We start from the raw sequence: 21,117 nt of genomic DNA on the forward strand, positions 1-21,117 counted from the left end.
AAACAAAGCCACCCTTTTTTCCTTTCCCTGGGCCACTTCCACAGTAGCATAAGCCACGGTTCAGTTGTGCAGCAGCAGCGGGCATTTTTGCTGACGTAGACCACCAGGCAGAGGGCCCTCACATCTGTGAGCTCACAGAAAGGCCAGTAGAGAGCCTCCCTGCAGGGACTTACATGAGCACAGCCCCTCCCAGCCACCCTCTGCCGGCACCCAGAGCTCCCTGCGCCCAGCTTTCCTCCTCTGCACTACCACCTCCCCCCACCCCCATCCCGCCTTCCACGGGGATTCCGACACCACCAAACCTCCACCATTGCCTCAGACCGCTTTCCTGAGTTTGCGCGTCCCTGAACTAGCTCCTCTGTACAGACACCTTCAGGCATCGGACCCCAGTATGGGTGAAGGTGCGTCCCTATGCTCTGCTGCGAGCCTGCTCCGTTTCTGACGGTGGCCCTCCCGCCCCGCCTTACCCTCACCTCACGCCCTCTACAGGCCAGGCAAGTTCTCTGTGAACAGTCCAGGGCCCCGTCTCTACCCACTGCCGCTGCTTCAGCGCTGGCCTTCACCAGCCTCCCAGCCGGGCTCCGTGGTCCTAGCTTCTGCCCTGCTCAAGCCAGCAAGCGCCGAGTCAATCCGCACAACTCATCCAGTTACAGCTTCCCTGCTTCCACGGCCCAATCCACTCCTCCCCGGCCACAAAGACTACTCTGGTTGGGCCTCCGTCTAGATGCCCACTTGCAGACCTCGCCTGGCTGCCGACTACACTTGCCGAGGCCCTGCTCGAAGAAATGCTGGTGGATGAGGAAGGGCAGCATGGGGCAGGAGTGTTCAGAGATGTAAACAAAGTGAAGTCTAGGAAATCAAGTCTCTGATCAACAGCCCTTTCCATTAACAGTTCTGGAAGAGGAACCACTGCAAAAGCAAACAGAGTGGGTGTGTCTGCTAGAAAGCTGTCTTACAAAGCAATTTCTAACCTTCTCTTCTTCTGATTAGAATTAATAATCGGCACTGAATATCTTGGTAAAGGAAAAAACTGACAGAACCATAACCAGATTCAGTACCAGGAAGACATTTTTCACAACAGCAAAGCTATGTTAATCAGAGTGGAAAGTGTGACCCAAGGATTTTATACCCAGCCGGGCTAGGCTAACACTGAGGGAGGGACTCAGGGAAGAGAGCAGAAGTGCCTCGCCAGGCAAATGGAGACACGGAGAGAGTAGGGGCAGTGATCAACATGTCAGACAAAGTAGAATTCAAGGCAAAAGCAGAAAAACACAATGAAAGTACTTTTTTAGTACTAAAACCTACAATTCACTAAGAAGGTATTACAGTTAGGAATGTGCACCGAATGCAAACACCTTTATAAAGCTGAACTGCAAGAGAGACAAGAAAACACAGAAACTCATTAATAATTAATAACAGAGGACAGATCAAGAGGACAAAAAACCAGGAAGGAAACAGAAGACCTAACCCTAAATATTATTGATCAATAGATCATGGAGATATCTATTCAATTTTCACCATGATAACAGAAAAAATACACTTTTATTTCAAGTGTATATAGAGCAGTCACAAAAACTGGTCACAAGGAAAATATCAGTAAATTCCATCAAGCAGAAGTATTACAAATAATATTCTTTGACTGCAATGCAGAAAACCTAGAAATTATTAACATAAAAAAGGGTATCCCAGGGGCACCTGGGTGACTTAGTCCGTGAAGTGCCGGCCCTCAGCTCAGGTTAGGGATCGAGCCCAGTATTGGGCTCCCTGCTCAGCGGGGAGTCTGCTTCTCCTTCTCCTTCTGTCACCCTCCAGCCGTGCTCCTTTTCACCCTCTCAAATAAATAAATAAAACCTTAAAAAAAAAAAAAAGACTCCCCTACCTAGAAACCTAAAAGCCACCTATTAAACTACTGGGCAAAGGGCGGATAAAAACAAAGAAATTCCTGAATTTCTTAAAAAACAAAACACCAATGGAAACATTATCAGACTATGAGATATATTTAAAGGAATGATCAGAGGAAAATTTGAAGTGCTAAATACTTTGATCAATAAAAATGGTGGAATGAAAACAAATGAACTAAAGTCCCAAATCAGAAAGTCAGAAAATAAACAAGAAAGTAAAAGAAAGCGCAGGAAGAAAATAAAGATAAAAGCAGAAATTCATGAGATATTAGGAAGAAAAACAGTAAACCTAGATAATAAATAAAAAGCCTGGTTTGTTTGTTTTTTAAAAAGGAAATAAACTTTTTTTTAAAAAAGTGGGCTCCACACCCAATGTGGGGATTGAACTCATGACCCCGAGACCAAGAGTCAAATGCCCCATTCACTGATCCAGTCAGGCACTCCCCAAATAAAAGACAAGCTATTAATTAGCTGAGTGTAAAGAATGGGGAGAAAACACAAATACACAAAATAAGAAATGGTGATGAAAACAGCCACTGAGAGGGGGTCCAAGACGGCGGAGGAGCAGGAGACCTAAATTTTTTCTTGTCCCAGGAATTCAGCTAGAGAGCTATCAAACCATTCTGAACACCTACGAACTCAACAGGAGATCAAAGAAAAGAATAGCAGCAACTCTGAACAGAAAAGCGACCCCTTTCTGCAAGGGAGGACATGTGGAAAAGTGACTCTGAGCAGACAGAGAAGACCGACCGCGGAGGGAGGGAGCCTCCGTCAGCGGCCACCGGCATGTGACAGGGCAGCAGAGCACAAAATCGGAAGGTGCTGAAGCCTGCTCCGGGGAGGGACATCGCTCAGGCTGCTAAGGCGGGGTGGAACCCTCACTGGGACGGTGTGGTCTCAGGATCCTTGGGGTCACAGGAACACTGGGGGTGCCTGAGTGCGGCAGAGCTCCCAGGTATCGGAGCGGGAAAGCCGGCTGCCACCAGCGAGCTCGGCAGTGAGCTCTGGGCTGCCATGAACAGGGAACCACGGCACAATCGTGCCACTGCTCTCCAAACAGGGGCTCAGTAAGCGGCAGAACCGGGGACAGCCTCCCTCCTCCCCTGGGAGGAGCAGCGCGGGAGCCCACCGCAGGAGTCTGCAGGGTTCGGAGGTCGAAACAGGGTTGCGTGCCTGAGATAGAAATGCTCGGTCACAGGCCAGGCGAGCACGGAGTGTGGCTGGAGACGAGGGAGACGGGAGTGACTGACTGCTTTTCCCTAAGGCTGCACTGAGAAATGGGGCCCCCCAAGCTTTCGGCTCCGGGGCCAGAGATCGGGAGGCTGCCATTTTCATCCTCATCCTCTAAAGCTGGGCAGAAAGCCTTCAGGAACAAAAGCCACGTAGAGCAAACCAGAGCAGGTTACTCAGCCCGAGATGGTACAATTCCACCCCGGGGCAAAGACACCTGAGAATCAGCCTAACAGGCCCCTCCCCCAGAAGATCAGCAAGAACATCCAGCCAAGACCAAGTTTACAGATCAATGAGAACTGCAAAACTCCAGCGCTAGGGGAATACAGCGCATAGAATTCATGGCTTTTCCCCCCAAGATTCTTCAGTCTTTCAACTTTAATTAAAAAACATTTCTTGGGGTGCCTGGGTGGCACAGTCGTTAAGCGTCTGTCTTCGGCTCGGGGCGTGATCCCAGCATTCTGGGATCGAGCCCCACATCGGGCTCCTCCGCTGGGAGCCTGCTTCTTCCTCTCCCACTCCCCCTGCTTGTGTTCCCTCTCTTGCTGGCTGTCTCTGTCAAATAAATAAATAAAATCTTTAAAAAAAAATTTCTTTTCTTGGGACGCCTATATGGCTCAGTTGGTTAAGCGTCTGCCTTGGGCTCTGGTCATGATCCCAGGGTCTTGGGATCAAGTCCCACATCGGGCTCCCTGCTCNCGGGGGGCCCCTGCTTCTCCCTCTCCCTGTTCTGCCTGCCACTCCCCCTGCTTGTGGTCTCTATCTCTAAGACAATAAATAAAAATCTTTAAAAAAAAACCGAAATGAACTTTTTTTCTTTCCTTTTCAACCAATTTTTACTTTTGTCAACTTTTAAAAATGTTTTTAAATTTTCATTTTTACAGTTACACTCTATCCCTTCATTGTATTTAATCTTACTTTGTATGAATATAAGATTTTCTTTCTTTTTTTTTTATTTTTATTTTTTTAAAGATTTTATTTATTTATTTGACAGAGATAGAGACAGCCAGCGAGAGAGGGAACACAAGCAGGGGGAGTGGCAGAGGAAGAAGCAGGCTCATAGTGGAAGAGCCTGACATGGGGCTCGATCCCAGAACACCGGGATCACGCCCTGAGCTGAAGGCAGATGCTTAACCGCTGTGCCACCCAGGCGCCCCTTTTTTTTTTTTTTTAAAAGATTTTATTTATTTATTTGACAGAGATAGAGGACAGCCAGCGAGAGAGGAAACACAAGCAGGGGGAGTGGGAGAGGAAGAAGCAGGCTCCCAGCAGAAGAGCCTGACGTGGGGCTCGATCCCGTAAGGCGGGATCACGCCCTGAGCTGAAGGCAGACGCTTAACTGCTGTGCCACCCAGGCGCCCCAAGATTTTCTTTCTTTACAATTTAGGGATATAGTTTCTTCTAACAGAGCAAAAATACACCCAAAATCTAGTGCATGGCTCTGTTCTATTCGCCTGTCTGATTATATTCTCTTTGCTGTTGTTGTTGTTGTTTGGGGGGTGGAGTTTGAGTTTTTTTTGTTTTTTTGTTGAAGTCTTTTTAAATTTTCATCTTTACAGTTACATTCTAACCTTTCAATGTATTTATTTTTGTATATGTAAGTTTTTCTTTCTCTACAATTTTGAGACGTAGTTTCTTCTAATAAACTGATCAAAATACACTCAGGAGACAGTATATTGCTCTGTTCTGTTAACCTCTTTAGTTTTTTTTTTAAAGATTTTATTTATTTATTTGACAGAGAGAGAGAGCGTGTGTGTGCAGAAGCAGGGGGAGTGGCAAAGGGAGAAGCAGGCTCCCTGCTGACTCAATTCCAGAACTCTGAGATCATGACTCCAGCTGAAGGCAGATGCTTCACCGACTGAGCCACCCAGGGGCCCCTGTTCTGTTAATCTGTTTATATCCCTTCCTTTTTTATTGTTGTGTTTTTCTCTTTTGTCTTTTCTTGTCTTTTAATTTCCATTTTTACAGTTACAGTCTATCCTTTCATTATATTTGACTTTATTTTTATACATACGTAAGTTGTTCTTTCTATCTAGTTTTCTAAAAAACAGACCAAAATACACACAGAATCCATTGTAATTGCTCTACTCTGCTCACCTTGTCTGATTTTTTTTCTTTTCTTTTCGGGTTTCAGTTTCAGGTCTGACTTGTTTAGTGTATATTTCCCTGGGGTCATTGTTGCCATTTTAGTATTTTGTTCTCTCGTTCATCTATTCTTCTCTGGACAGAATGGTAAAATGGAAAAACCTCACTTCAAAAAAGAACGAGAGGCAGTACTGACTGCCAGGGATCTAATCAGTATGGACATTAGTAAGATGTCGGAACTAGAGTTCAGAATAATGATTATAAAGATAACTAGCTGGGCTTGAAAAAAGCATAGAAGACACTAGAGAATCCCTTTCTGGAGAAATAAAACAACTAAAATCTAACCAAGTTGAAATAAAAAAGGCTACTAATGAGATGCAATAAAAAATGGAGGCTCTAATGCTAGACAAAATGAGGCAGAAGAGAGAACTCGTGACACAGAAGGACCAAATGATGGAGAATAAAGAAGCTGAGAAAAAGAGAGACAAACAGCTACTGGATCACGAGGGGAGAATCTCAGAGAGAAGTGACACCGTAGAGTGAAACAATATTAGAATAACTGGGATCCTCGAAGAGGAAAGAGAGAGGCGCAGAAGGTCTACTGCAGCAAATTATAGTGGAGAACTTCCCTAATCTGGGGAAGGAAACAGGCATCAAAATCCAGGAGGCATAGGGAACCCCCTTCAATATCATTAAAAATAGGTCAACATCCCAACATGTAATAGTGAAACTTACAAATCTCAGAGACAAAGAGAAAATCCTAAAAGCAGCTTGGGGACAAGAGGTCAGTAACCTACAAGGGTAGAAATGTTAGATGGCAGCAGACCTACCCACAGAGACCTGGCAGGCCAGAAAGGGCTGGCATGATATATTCAGGATGCTAAATGCGAAAAATAGGCAGCCAAGAATACTTTGTCCAGTTAGACTGTCATTCAAAAGAAGAAGGAGTGTTAAAAAGCTAGTTTTTAGAAATTAAAAGAATTTGTGATCACCAAACCAACCCTACAAGAAATATTAAAAGGGGCCCTCTAAGCAAAGAGAGAGCCCAAAAGTAACAAAGACCAGAAAGGAAGAGAGACTATATACAGCAACAGACACATTACAAATAATACAATGGCATTAAGTTCGTATCTTTCAATAGTAACTCTGCATGTAAATGGGCTAAATGTCCCAATCAAAAGACACAGGGTATCAGATTGGATTAAAAAAATAAGACCCATCAATATGCTGTCTGTAAGAGATGCATTTTAGACCCAAAGTCACCTCCAGATTTAAAGTGAGGGGGTGGAAAACAATTTACCATGCTAATGGACATCAAAAGCAAGCTGGGGTGGCAAACCTTATATCAGACAAATTAGATTTTAAACCAAAGACTGTATAAGAGATGCGGAAGGACACTATATCATAATTAAAGGGTCTATCCAAGAAGAAGATCTAACAACTGCAAATATTTATGCCCCTTACATGGGAGCAGCCAAATATATAAGGCAATTAATAACAAAAATCAAAGAAACACATTAATAATAATACCATAATAGCAGGGGATATTAACACCCCACTCACTGCAGTGCACAGATCATCTAAGCAGAAGATCAACAAGAAAATAAAGGCTTTGAATGACACACTCGACCAGATGGGCTTCGGAGATACAGTCAGAACATTCCATCCCAAAGCAGAACACAGTGCTTTGTAATTGGAACTCAATCACAAGAGGAAATTTGGAAAGAACTCGACTATATGGAGGCTAAAGAGCATCCTACTAAAGAATGGATGTGTCAGCCAGGAAATTGAAAGATTAAAAAAATTCATAGAAACAAATGAAAATGAAAACACAATTGCTCAAAATCTTTGCGATGCAGCAAAGGCAGTCCTACGAGGGAAGTATACAGCAATACCAGCCTTTCTCAAGACACAAGAAAGGTCTCAAATGTGCAACCTAAGCTACACCTAAAGGAGCTGGAGAAAGAACAGCAAATAAAGCCTAAACCAGCAAAAGAGAAATAATAAAGATTGGAGCAGAAATCAATGAAAAGGAAACCAAAATAAGAGTAGAACAGATCAACGAAACTAGGAGCTGGTTCTTTGAAAAAATTAACAAGATTGATAAACCCCCAGCCATACTTATCAAAAAGTAAAGAGAAAGGACCCAAACAGATAAAATCATGAATAAAAGAGGAGAGATCACAACCAACATCGAAGAAGTACAATGATAAGGGCATATTATGAGCAGCTATATGCCAACAAATTAGGTAATCTGGAAGAAATGGATGCATTTCTAGAGACGTATAAACTACCTAAACTGAAACAGGAAGGAGAGAACCTGAACAGACCCATAACCAGCAAGGAAATTGAAGCAGTGATCAAAAATCTCCCAACAGGGGGCGCCTGGGTGGCACAGCGGTTAAGCGTCTGCCTTCGGCTCAGGGCGTGATCCCGGCGTTCTGGGATCGAGCCCCACATCAGGCTCCTCCGCTATGAGCCTGCTTCTTCCTCTCCCACTCCCCCTGCTTGTGTTCCCTCTCTCGCTGGCTATCTCTGTCAAATAAATAAATACAATCTTTCAAAAAAAAAAAAAAATCTCCCAACAAACAAGAGCCCAGGGTCAGGTGGCCTCCCAAGGAAATTCTACCAAACATTTAGAGAAGAATTAATACCTATTCTTCTGAAGCTGTTTCAGAAATAGAAATGGAAGGAAAACTTCCAAACTCTTTCTATGGGGCCAGCATTACCTTGATCCCAAAACCAGACAAAGACCCCACCAAAATGGAGAGCTATAGACCAATATCCCTGAAGAACATGGATGCCAAAATTCTCACCAAGATATTAGCCAACAGGATCCAACAGTACATTAAATGGATTATTCACCACGACCACGTGGGATTTATTCCTGGGCTGCAAGGTTGCTTCAAAATCTGCAAACCAATCAATGTGATACCCCACATAAATAAAAAAAAAGGACAAGAACCATGCGGTCCTCTCAACAGATGCAGAAAAAGCATTTGGCAAAGTACAGCCTCCTTTCTGGATTAAAACTCTTCATGGTGTGGGATAGAGGGAGCACACCTCAGTATCACACAAGCCACAGCAAATATCATTCTCAATGGGGAAAAACTGAGAGCTTTTCCCCTAAGGTCAGGAACACGGCAGGCAGGGGTGCCCACTCTCACCACTGCTGTTCAACATAGTACTAGGAGTCCTAGCCTCAGCAATCAGATAACAAAAAGAGATAAAAGGCATCCAAATCGGCAAAGAAGAAGTCAAACTCTCAATCTTTGCAGATGACATGATACTCTATGTGGAAACCCAAAGGACTCCACCCCAAAATTGCAAGAAGTCATACAGGAAATTCAGCAAAGTGGCAGGATATAAAATCAGTGCATAGAAATCAGTTGCATTTCTATACAATAACAATGAGACAGAAAAAAGAGAAATTAAGGAGTCGATCCCATTTACAATTGCACCCAAAACTGTAAGATACCTAGGAATAAATGTGACCAAAGAGGTAAAGGATCTGTACTCAGAAAACTATAGAACACTCACAAAAGAAACTGAGGAAGACACAAAGAAATGGAAAAATGTTCCATGCTCATGGATTGCAAAAACAAATATTGTTAAAATGTCTATGCTACCTAGAGAAGTCTACACATTCAATGCAATCCTGATCAAAATACCATCCATTTTTTTCACAGAGCTGGAGCAAATAATCCTAAAATGTGTTTGGAACCAGAAAAGATGCCTAATAGCCAGAGGAGTGTTGAAAAAGAAAATGAAAACTGGTGGCATCACAATTCTGAACTCCAAACTCTATTACAAAGCTCTGATCACTGAGACAGTACGGTACTGGCACAAATATCAACACAGACCAATGGAACAGAATAGGCAATCCAGAAATGGACCCTCAACTCTATGGGTCAACTAGTATTTGACAAAGCGGGGAAAGAATATCCAATGGAAACAAAACAGTCTCTTCAGGAAATGCTGTTGGGAAAACGGAATAGCTGCATGCAGAAGAATGAAACTGGATCATTTCCTCACTCCATACACAAAAATAGACTCAAAATGGGAGAAAGACCTAAATATGAGACAAGAATCCATCAAAATCCTAGAGGAGAACCCAGGCAGCAGCAACCTCTTCGACCTCAGCTATAGCAACTTCTTGCTGGACACGTCTACAAAGGCAAGGGAGATAAAGGCAAAAATGAACTATTGGGAATTCATCAAGATAAAAAACTCTTTCATAGCAAAGGAAACAGCCGACAAAACCAAAAGACAACCGACGGAATGGGAGAAGATATTTGCAAATGACACATCGGATAAAGGACTAGTATCCAAAACCTATAAAGAACTTAATCAAACTCAACACCCAAAGAACAAATAGTCCAATCAAAAATGAGCAGAAGACATGAGCAGACAGTTCTCCAAAGAAGACATACAAATGGCCAACAGACACACGAAAAAATGCTCAACATCACTCGGCATCAGGGAAACACGAATCAAAACCACAAAGTGATATCACCTCACACCAGTCAGAATGGCTAAAACTAACAAATCAGGAAATGACAGATGTTGGTGAGGATGTGAAGAAAGGAGAACCCTCCTACACTGTTGGTGGGATGCAAACTGGTGCAGCCACTCTGGAAAACAGTGTGGAGGTTCCTCAAAAAGTTAAAAATAGAGCTGCCCTATGACCCAGCAATTGCATTACTGGGTATTTACCCCAAAGATACAAATGTAGTGATCCGAAGGGGCACCTGCACCCTAATGTTTATAGCAGCAATGTCCACAATAGATGTTCATTGACAAATGAATGGATAAAGAAGATGTGGTGCACATATACAATGGAATATTATTGCAGCCATCAAAAATGAAATCTTGCCACTTGCAATGACCTGGATGGAACTAGAGGGTATTATGCTAAGCGAAATAAGTCAATCAGAGAAAGACAGTTATCATATGATCTCACTGATATGTGGAATTTAAGAAACAAAACAGAGGATCATAGGGGAAGAGAGGAAAAAATAAGACGAAACCAGAGAGGGAGACAAACCATAAGAGACTCAGTCACAGGAAACAAACTGAGGGCTGCTGGAGGGGAGAAGGTTGGAGGGATGGGGCAACTGGGTGATGGACATTACGGAGGGCATGTGATGTAATGAGCACTGGGTGTTATATAAGACTGATGAATCACAGGCCTGGTACCTCTGAAACCAATAATACATTAAATGCTAACAAACAGAATTTAAATTAAAAATGTTTAAAAAAAAAGAAAATAGCCATTGAAAAATACATTTTTAAAAATTATGCAGTTTCAGACATCTATGTAAATAAGTTAGAAAATCTAGCTAAAAGAATAATTTACTTTGGAAATATAATTTACTAAAATTAACCTCATTAGAAACAGAAATACCAAATAGACCAATTTCCATTTATCACTTTCTCAGAAGGGAGAAAACTATCAAGGAACTATCCCGCAAAAAAGCACCAGGCTCAGAGGGGTGCACAGGAGGGTTCTCTCAAAACTTGAATACCTAGATATTCTCGGTGTAGGGTGAACTGTCCTAGAATACTGACAATGAAAAACAGACAAGGAACCCTGATTCTTTACACTTCTTTATGAAGTACAACATGAATACCCAAACCTAATATTGGTAGCAGGAAAAAAAAAGTTATAGACCCGTATCTCTTATCAATACTGATTTGAAAATGCTAAATAAAATAATAGCAAACAGAAACCAAAACTAAAGAATACAAGACACCACAAACAAGTGGACTTTATGCCAGGAATCCAAGCCTGCTTCAATATTAGAAAATCCAACTATACAGTAGGTGTAAGAAGAAAAATCATGTTTATCTCCAGAGATACTAGAAAACCTTTGGCAAAATTTAACAACTCATTCCTAATAAAAACACTGAATAAAACAGGAGGACTTGTTGCATATTTTGTTAAGATGATAAAACACATAAGCCTTATCCTAAAGCCAGAATCTTACTTCATGTGGAAACACCAGACTTTCTGTTAAGTTCGAGAATGAAACAATCAAACCCTTGGAGTGTACGAATTGGAAAAGTTGTAATAAAGCTTTCGCTATTTGCACAGATACGACAGAGTACCTGGAAAACCTTACAGCATCAACAGTAAGACTCAGACAATAAAATAATTCAGTAAGGGAGCAGATATGAAGTTAATATACAGAAATCAGCAGCTTTCATACACAAATAACCAGTTAGAGCAACCTACCCAACAGAAATATGATGTGAGCCACAAATATAATTGAAGATTTTCTGGCAGCCACATTAAAAAATAAAAAATAGGTAAAATTAATTTTAGTAATATATATATTTTATTCAATTAAAACTAGCCAAAAGATGACCATTTCCACATGTAATCAGTAAAAAATTTATATTGAGATATTTTACATTCTTTTTTCATACAAGGTTTTCAAAATCCAATGTATGTTTGCACTACAAGACCCCTCGATCTGGAGCAGCCGTATTTCCAGTGTTCAAGGGTTACAGGTGAGTAGCGAATAATGCACTTAAAGCACAGAGCTAGACGACATAATGGTAGTGAGAACCCCAATAAAACTACAAACAAGGGAGGTCAAATACTTGGCAATACGTTCAATAGGAGATGTGAAAAATCTGTGAGCGAAAATTTAAAACATTCCTAAAAGTCACAAAAGTAGACATGAACAAATGGAGAAACACCCCTATTCCTGGAAAGGACAATCGACATAAAGATATCAATTCTCCCTAAATTAATTTGTAAATGTAATGCAACCCCAGCAGATACACCAACAAAGGGTTTTTTATGGCTCTAGCACGCGGACACTAAAGTTCATACAGAAGCACAGACACGCAAGAACAGGGGGGACAACAACGGAAAACAGCTGGGAGGAGAGGCCTCACTGAAACGCTAACTCAGTGTGGCAAGGGCACATGAAGCAGCAAGGAGGAAAGGAACAGAAATTCCTGAGTAGACTCAAACACACAGGGAAATTTTGTGGAGCACAAAGGAGCACCCTGAATCATGGGCAAGAAGAATTTTTAGTAACTGGTGCTGGGCCAGCGGGCTAACCATTTAAGAAGAGATAATACTGGACCCATGGCTCACACGATACCCAAGAAAAATCTCCAAAGGTACAGGGGCTAATGAAAAAGTTGGAACCACACAAATACTGGAAGACACAGGTGCAGTCCTCTTCCACCCTGCTGTCTGACCACTGTTTAAAATCCAGAGGTACTAAAAGATCAACGAAAGACTTTATAAAACTGAAACGGAAGACCTCCCCACGGCTGGAAAACATCACAGACACAGTGCAAAGGAGTACGCATCCGCAGCCTGTGATGCAGGTAGAAGGCCAATTGATATTCCGAATATATGAAAGACTCTTAAAAATGCAAGGATAAAGACCAAAAACCTAATTTAAAGACAAGAAAAAAACATGAATAGAAAATACACAAAAAGAGACAAACAGTCCTTAAAAATATGGCCTAACTGTAATTGGAGGAAAATGCAAATGAAAGCTACACTGGGGACTGATGTCACCTCCCACGTGGGCTCAAGTTACCAGCCTGAGAAGACTGTCCTCGCCAGGCCACCTTCTTGGGAGTTCCTGAGGACAGCNACGCCAGGCCGCCCGGCAGGACTAACCAGGGATGCAGCTCAGTGAGGAGGAGCTCTGTGAATCCACCACGCGTGCTTTCCTGAACACTTTCAGTTGGCAGGAGGGGAAAGCAAAGGGCAAAAGGAGATCTCTAGCGTGCTACCTTTCGTGTAAAAAAGAAAAGAAAGAAACTGAGTAGTTACTTACAAGGAGTGGGAGGAAGTGAGGTGGAAAAAGGAAAAGCAGGCTTGGGGGCAGGGGAAACGACCCCAGAAGGAAAGCAATCAGAAACAAAGGCTTCTAGAGCCGCACCCTTGGTGGGCGGTGCGCAGCCCCGTCATGTGACGGGGCACCACCCCGGCCTGGTGCCCACAAAGCGGGCACCCCTGTGTGCCCTCAGCCTGGAGACAAAACAGCGGTGAAAGGGGTCACTGAGCAAGGCCTTCGTTTTTCCAGCCTAGCGCTGGTGGGGGAGGGAGGTGCAGGTGGAGACGCGAGGGGGAGTGCCACTGGAGCCACCGGTGTGAGCTCGTGGTTCTTTCTACAGAAATTACATCAGATGCCTGTGTAGGCTGCATGCACCCCCCGCACCCCCTCCCCCACTCCTGGCTGGGTCAAGGGAAGTGGTCTAGCAGCAGCAGCAGCACCTGGGTCTGGGTTTCTAAATGCCACTCTCCTCTACGAAGAACCAGGGCTGCCTGGAAAATGGCAGGTTCGGGGCCGGGCTAGGGAAAGTGCAAGATCAGCCCAGAACATCTCACTGCGCAGGAAAGTAGGCAAGTGCTCCAAGAACGACGCAATTGAGGGGCCATCCCAGGGGGCACCCGCTGACCGTGTCTGGGACAGCCAGAGGACCAAGATAAGTAGTACCAGCAAAGGACTGTAACCCACAGCACAGAGTAAGACCCCACGGACCACCCCGATATAAAGAGGAACGAAAACCATACATGGGGGACGGGGGAAGAAAAGCACGGCTCACAGAGCACAAGGGATAATAATGTTAGAACAATCACCACGTGGCAAACAACCTAAGAACCCCCATTTTGGCCAAGACTTGTCAGTGGATGTTACCACATACCCACCAGACACTTCCACTTCTGTGAGCAAAGGGGGAAGAGCTGGCCCCACAGCAGGGAGGCCGAGTCCCCATCACCAGACTCTGTGCCCCCCACAGCAGGGACCACCGCCCCAGACACACAGTCTGAATCTGATCATGAAGAAATGGCACATAAAACCAAACTGAAATCATTCTAAATAATAAATTATTCTAAAAAATAAATGGACTCTTTAGAAATGTCAAGGTCACGAGAAACTGAGGATCCAATTCGTTAAAGGAAATTAAAGAGATATGACATGTGGTCTGACATGTGATCTGACCTGGATCCTGTGTCAGGAAAAACAGTAACTTTTTTTTTCCTATAAAAGACATTACTGGGACGACCGGAGAAACAGCAATAAGGTCTATAATTGGATGAGGCTATTGTATTGGCATTAATTCCTTAATTTTGGTAACTGTATCCTTGTTTTGAGGAAATATACAGTGAAGTATTTAAGGGCAAAGGGGCTTCACGTCTGAAATTACTCTCCTTTGGTTCAGAAAAACAATAAAAGAGGGAGAAAGAGAAAGCAGATGCAGTAACACCGGACTTCGGGGAATCGGAGCGCAGAGGAATTCTTTGTATGTCTATAATCATCCCAAAACAACAGCACAGAACAAGAATGGCTACTTGTCTCTCCCCGCTGTGGCGAAGCCCCAAGAAGCCCGAAGCCAGGAGTGGCAGCACCGGTGACGGGCGCCCGCCACACTCCCCTCTGCGCCCCATTTACCGATTGAACTGCTGACTCTGTCTCCTTTCTTCTTCCTATTTTTCTTGCTCTTGCCCTTGGGCTGCGGGGAGTCCGCCAGCACCAGCTTGCTGTCCTGAGGGTGCTCACTGGGGGAGGCAGGCTCCGGGGGGCCTGGGTTCAACCTTTCTTCCTTGACGTGGTTCAGCTGCTTTTTGTTGTTGTTGTTACTATTCACTTTTCTCTCCTCCCTTTTCTGCTCCACCAGGGAAGTGAGGTCAAGCACTTTCGCCTTCGACTCAGTCTGGGGCCGGGGTCTGGGCTGGCCCTCGGAGGCTTTAGGGGGTTCTGCCGGCTTCCTCACCAGCTCGCCGCTGGCCTTGCTGGTCTGCTTGAGCTTCTGTTTGCCGTTTCCCTCCTTGTGGTGATGCATTATGTCCAGGAGAAAAGACAGCGGCTCCTGCTGCTTCCCGCTGACCTCCTTCGGGAGGAGGAGCGTGGAGTCTCTGGAGTCCGTGGGGCTGGCAGCACTCCCGTCAGCCCCCAGCCCCGGCCTGGGCTCCGTGTGGTCCCCATGTCTGGAAGGAGAGTGAGATGAGGTTTCTGGTTCTTCCGTTTCCTCTAGTGAGCCATTGTGCATGTTTTCAGAGTTAGGTACGGACTCTGCCGCTGCCTGGAAGTTTCTAGCAAGCATGTCCAACTTGGGACAGTCTTTACTTGGCCTCTCCTTCTTCTTCTTTTTCACGGCCCTCAGCTTCTGAAGCTCTTGGAGCCGCTGAAACTCCTCCTGCTGCTCCTGTCGCCTCTGCTCCTCCCGGAGGTGCAGGTGCTCCCGGGCCCTGGCCTCTGCTTCCAGGCGAGCTTTCTCCTCCAGCTGCGATGGGAAGAGAGGAGCCAACTTAGGACAACAGTCAGTGTTCTACGTTAAGACATCAAAAAAAAAAAAATCTTAGAAACAAATCATATAATAAGAACGTAAACCCTGAAACAGGTTGTAATAAACCAAATAGCTTGAAACATACCTAACCCAAATTATTTGACTTTCCAGGATTATTAGATTTAATCTTTCTACTAAGGTATACACTTATTACTTTATTGGTCATGGCAGGGCAGGGCGAGGGGTGCTGCTTAACAAAATCTTCCTTATAGCCTTTGCCCTAGTGGCTAGGCACTTCTTTAAAACAAGGTCAGGGGCGCCGGGGTGGCTCAGCCGGTTCAGCATCCGACTCTTGATCTCGGCTCAGGTCTCGATCTCACAGTGGTGAGTTCAAGCCCCCGCACTGGGCTCCGCGCTGGGCGTGGAGCCTGCCTAAAAAATAAATGAATAAATAAAGCAAGGTCAGAGCAGCTGCTGTGCCAGCCTCCCGTCTGTGTGCGGTGGCTGGACGACACGTCTCACCGGCTGCTGGCGTGCTGCCTCTCCGTGTGAGGCTGGGGCCTTCCCATGCACAGCAACAGGGCAGGTAAGAAGTGTATACTATAAACGTGAAATTCCTTTTTCCCAACCTAGCAGATAAACCAAACTCCCAACATGTTTTCACCAGCATGACAGAGCAAGTGACATTCTAGTACGTTCCACATCACACAGCAAACAGATATCAGCTATTTCTGCCCTCCAGCCTGGCATGAAGTTAGTTTTCATTCCAAGTGAAGACTGGACTTCACCGGTGATGCCTGTTCCAGGAGCCTCCACGGAAACTATTCTTTTTGCTTAGAAAACAAACGAAGGCTGTAAAGAGTGCGTGACTCTTCGCATCCCTGAGCTCCAGTAAGACTTTGGCAAATATATTTTGCATTTGAAAGTCCTTCCAAAAATTAAAAAAAACAAAAACAAAAACAATTAAAAAAAATAAAAGTCCTTCCAGGTTTTAATTATTTTTCACAACATTCCAGTAGGCAATATTTTTAAAAGACGAGAGTCATTCTGAAGAACTTAAATTATGTTAAAAATTTAATGGCAGGTGTTTTAAAAATTTAAGTCGACAATTCAAGTAAAACTTATTAAAATCCTTGTTCCATGTGTTCAAAGTGAAGCCTTGGAGGCAACTCTCGGAGTGGACCCTGTGTCCAGTGTCTAGTAAGCAGAGTGTCTCCCACAGCAAAGGTCGGGAGCAAACCTGCCCCAGGACTGAAGCTACAGGGAACTCACAACCAGGTACGGGGTGCCTTCCTTTCAACAACCAGCCCGTCAACCAGACACTTGAAAAGATGGGGTGCAGGGTACTGAGCGCATGGGGTGAGTGGGCCCTGACCTAACACCCCTAAGTGGAGAACAGGTCTCACTGCCCCACTCTAGTGGGGCTGGGCAGACCCCCGTCTCCTCAAAGCCCACTAACTGGACCTTGATCAGGACCATGAGGCACAAGCAGGGCTCCTGGCGAGCAATCTCATCACAAGCGTGTCCGCATCACCAGCAGCTAACGGAGGAGGCACCACCTCCGCACGCTCTGGAGAGTGTCCTCCCGCTCCGTCTCTGCTGAGCCTCGCCTCTTCCCCAAGCCACCCATCCTGCTGTCAGAGCCCCTGTCACCCTCGCAGGTTCCCTCTGGGCACAGCCCAGATCTGCCTGCCGCGGCCTGGCTCTTTAGGAAGCTACAAGTGGGAGGGCCACAGCGTGGCACAGCCCTGGGGCACGGAAGCACTCCGAAGAACAGACACTATCTGTCCCCTCACTTGGGGCCGTAACATGAAGTGAAGAGCGCCGTGTCTCACTTGCTAGCAGACAGCCTCTGCGTGTTATGTCCGCCACTGGGCCAACCTGTCTAGTCTTGGTAGATGTTTGCTTCCGTGTAGCCCACGCCATGCAGCGAGATGCCTAGGGCTGACCATCTTAACTCTTTGACCCTTGACACCAATGTCACGTGCCTGCCCTCTTCCGGGATGGAGGACACTTTGCCAATTGGGGGACAACGGGTGGGAGACGGGGGAGTACTCAGACTATGTCCTGAGGATGTCGCTGTTGCAAAAGCCCTATCCCAGCCTTGTGTTGAAGTGACTTCTTTACCCGCAGTCTCTAAAAGCCCACAGTGACCCCCTTCTATTCCCTCACTACCTGGGGCTCCATCCTCCACCTCCCTGGGAGAGAAGGTTCTTCTTCCAGACGGAGGCCGAGGGTCTGCGGTGGTGCGCTCGCGCGGGGCACCGGGACCCATAAGCTTGTTTTAGATCCATCAATGAACCCATGGCACAAAAGGGGAAGCCATGTCCTGAAAACACAACCTGGGGCTTCTGACCAGCTCCGGCTCAGACCCCAGAAACAGAGACGGTCAGGGGCCCTCGTGGCAGCTGCGTGGGCGTGTGGCCCTGAGGCCCGCTGCAGCCAGCACGGGTCCGCAGGCCGCCCTTGAGCAGCACTGTGCCGACACGCGGTTTACCTTCCTCTGCTTGTGCCTGGCTCGCTTGGCGGCTCGAGTGCTGCTCACGGGCTTGGTCTCTGAGCTGTTTATGAACTGCAGCAAGTCTTCCACCCTTCGATGGTCAACCACACTCTCTCTGTCCGAGAGCTGGTCCGCCTTTTTAGGTTGCTCTTCTTTCCTCTTGGTCAGCCGCAAACGAAGCTTCTCCCTCATCTCTGCGTAGTTTCTACTTGTCGGCGCGGCTGGAGGCTAAGGCAGTTAAAGGAGAGTGTGGCTGAATGAAGCTTCAAGTTTTAATGATGCTCAACACTGCAAATTTCTGAACGTATCTCTAGAAATGAACGTCTTCTTTCATTTCTTTCATCCTCCAGTAATACACATTCATGGTAAAAAAATAAGGAAGATAAACAAGTGGCAGCAACAAGGAAAACCTGTCCCAGGGTGACCCGAAGATTACTTCCGGCACCGACCCCTTAGCCTGTACACGTTTGTGAAAACTGTGTTAAAACATGTACAACTACATACACAAATGGACATTTTTAAACCAAAAGAGAAAAAAAATCCACACATACCAATTAATCTACTTTTTATACAATACAGTGTGATTATCTTTTTGTGTCAATGCGTTTGTCGAATCTTTCCATCCCTTTGTGGGTTTCTTGTTCAGTGCCAAAAGGGATAAAGAGAAGTGCCCCCAACGCCACTGCCAACATGTCTTGCTCACACTCACCACGTGTGTGTACACATGGAGCAGATGCAGAGAGAACAAAAGGAGAGAAAGAGCAACTACCAGCGCCCCCCCGCCCCCCCCCCGGCACCATGGATGCCATCTGCTCGTACAGACAGACTGTTAGGGGTTCCGCCACGCACGCCGCGCAGCGAGTGCCCCACCGCATGACTATGCACGGTCTGGATCCAACGATACCCCCTCTGGCTGTTCAGGAGGTCCCTAGCTCGCAAACAAATGCAAAAATGCAGTCATGAAATCCTTATAGGTAGATCTCTGGGCAAATATCTTTCCTTATTTCTTCAGGAAACGTACAACCTAAAAGCAGAACCACGGTCTCAGACCACACCTTGATTTTAACCACACCGCAAATGAAGCTGAACACAGTATGACCACACCGCGGACTCCACCTGGTGCCTGCTGGTCCTAGGGGCCTGCTCGCTGACCCCCAGGGCACTTACCCCGCCATGCCCGAAGAACTCACAGTAGCAGCAGTCACAGTACTTGCCCTCCTTCTGGTTGGTGGAGGTGGAGGTGCTGGAGCTGTGCTCAGAGCAGCTGTCCTCGTCGGCGCTCTCGTCCCCATCGTCCTGCTGCGGGTCATACACACCGTTCTCACAGCGGTGCCCCTCACAGTCAGGGTCACTGCAAAACCACACACGGGCCAGTTACTAGCAGCCACCCCAACACTGGGAGTCACACAACGGAGGTGGTGTGGGCAGGCATGTGGGCTTGCGGGGCACACAAAGTCTCTCCACTGTCCCTCCCGCCACCACGTCGTGACTTCAAACAGGCAAATTCAAAGGTAACAAAAATCGTCTTTTTAAAACGAGCTGTTCAATGTTTGTATTGTTCTTCACTCAACATATAACAGATACAACTTAAACAATGCCCAGCCCCCCCTTCCCCCATGCTGCCGGGGGGCGGGGGGCGGGTCTGCGGACCAATCCATGGTGGCCCAGCCCTGAGGACAAAAGGCGCAACCAGCGTCCTCCCCTCGACCCATGGCCTCTGCTCAGCACGCCCCTTCCCACTGCCCTTCCCTGGCTTGCTTGGCGGCACTCGGCTCCCCGGTTCCGGCACCAGCGGGACCCGGACTCGCCTGCAGACGCTGGGGGGAGCGCTGATGGAGCCGTCGGTCGTGGGGGGCGGGGGGGCTCCCGGAGCAGGACAGAAGCTCTTGCGCGGCTCCACAAACCCGGGGGACGTGGCGGCGGTGTTGGGGAAGGATGGGGCCGCAAGACTTGCGAGGTGAGGCGAAGAGGCCGGGGAGAGCGCAGCAGGGGCGAGGGCGGGAAGCGGCGCCAAGCCCGTGGGGCTGTTCCTCGGGGCGGCTGGCACCGTGTGTCTGTGGTCCTCCTTGCTGACGCCGTGGAACACTTCACCTGCATTCGGAGACGCAGAAGGGTCACTGAGGACGGCGGAGCTGAAATTAGTTTCTCTTCACTAAAGCTTCCTGTACCTCTTCGTGTGAAGAGTTCAAAGCTACAGAAACTCTGAAGGAACAGTACAAAGAATCCCCACATACACCCCTCACCTGGACTCACCGCTACGTAACACACACACGTTTTTGGCCTAACATCTGGAGGCTGCAGTCACCCTGAACACCTCAGCACGAGCCCCAGGGGACATGACACTTCACTGTGTAACCATATCCAGGACGTGTACCGTCCACGTGACGTTCTCATTCCACGTGCAACCCCATCCCGTCTGCCTGCACAGCCGTCGCAGCTTTTTCCCAACCCAGCCTCTTTTAAACTTTTTTCCTTCAGCAGCACCGACATCTTCTCAGTTGAGGACAGCTGTCCACCAGTTTGGGCTTATGGTATTATGTCAGAGCTAGTGAAGAGGTTTTGGGCACAACTCCTGCAAAGGGTATGTTGGATCCTTCCCGCGTGCCTGCACGAGAAGCCCCTCGTGTGAGTCTGTTCCGTGACGGTGAGGCCACATCTGATCAGTGTGCAGGGGGTGATCCGCCAGTCCCCTGTGGGTGCTGCTCACAGACACCGAGGACACTATGTCCCCAAACGGATAACCAATGTTAACGACCACTGGAGAGGCTCACCTGGACTGACAGTCACCCTGTAGGCTGCACAGTGGCCTTCTCTGTCTGTCACGTCTATCCCAGAGCGGCTTCCCTACCCCCCTCTCCTCTCTGAACACCTTGGGGATTCTTGACCGTGTGTGCTATCGTCCATCCCATTATTCTTTCCGATGCTCCAACTGTCCTGACTTGGGCTAGTGAGTGCCGTTAGAGCCAGCTCCTGTGTGCCTTTGACCTCTGCTTCCAGATCCCCCCTCCCTGTGCTCACACCAGCATGGGGAGCGACACCCCCTGCACACCACAGACACGAGTGGCAACAGGGGCTGCACCCCAGGCCGGCCAACAGCCCCACTGGCTCACTCTCCACCAGGCTTCTGCTTTC

At 46.7% G+C, this 21,117-nt stretch overlaps 1 protein-coding gene across 4 annotated transcripts in view; it reads right to left on the reverse strand.

Annotated features, from left to right (window-relative positions):
- FAM193A (family with sequence similarity 193 member A) overlaps positions 1–21,117 on the reverse strand; it is a 113,548-nt gene that overhangs the window by 8,907 nt on the left and 83,524 nt on the right. For 2 of the 4 annotated variants that reach the window (XM_034672205.1, XM_034672204.1), the window contains 4 exons: positions 19,794–20,076; positions 19,153–19,336; positions 17,983–18,213; positions 14,651–15,527 (listed from right to left, as the gene is read on the reverse strand). In XM_034672205.1, coding sequence (XP_034528096.1) covers positions 14,651–15,527; positions 17,983–18,213; positions 19,153–19,336; positions 19,794–20,076 — 1,575 coding nt within the window. The remainder of the gene's footprint in view (positions 1–14,650; positions 15,528–17,982; positions 18,214–19,152; positions 19,337–19,793; positions 20,077–21,117) is intronic. The other 2 variants (XM_011221429.3, XM_011221430.3) reach the window with 1 other exon arrangement.

Source organism: Ailuropoda melanoleuca, chromosome 11 (genome assembly GCF_002007445.2).
Source record: "Ailuropoda melanoleuca isolate Jingjing chromosome 11, ASM200744v2, whole genome shotgun sequence".
Classification (NCBI taxonomy): Eukaryota; Metazoa; Chordata; class Mammalia; order Carnivora; family Ursidae; genus Ailuropoda; species Ailuropoda melanoleuca.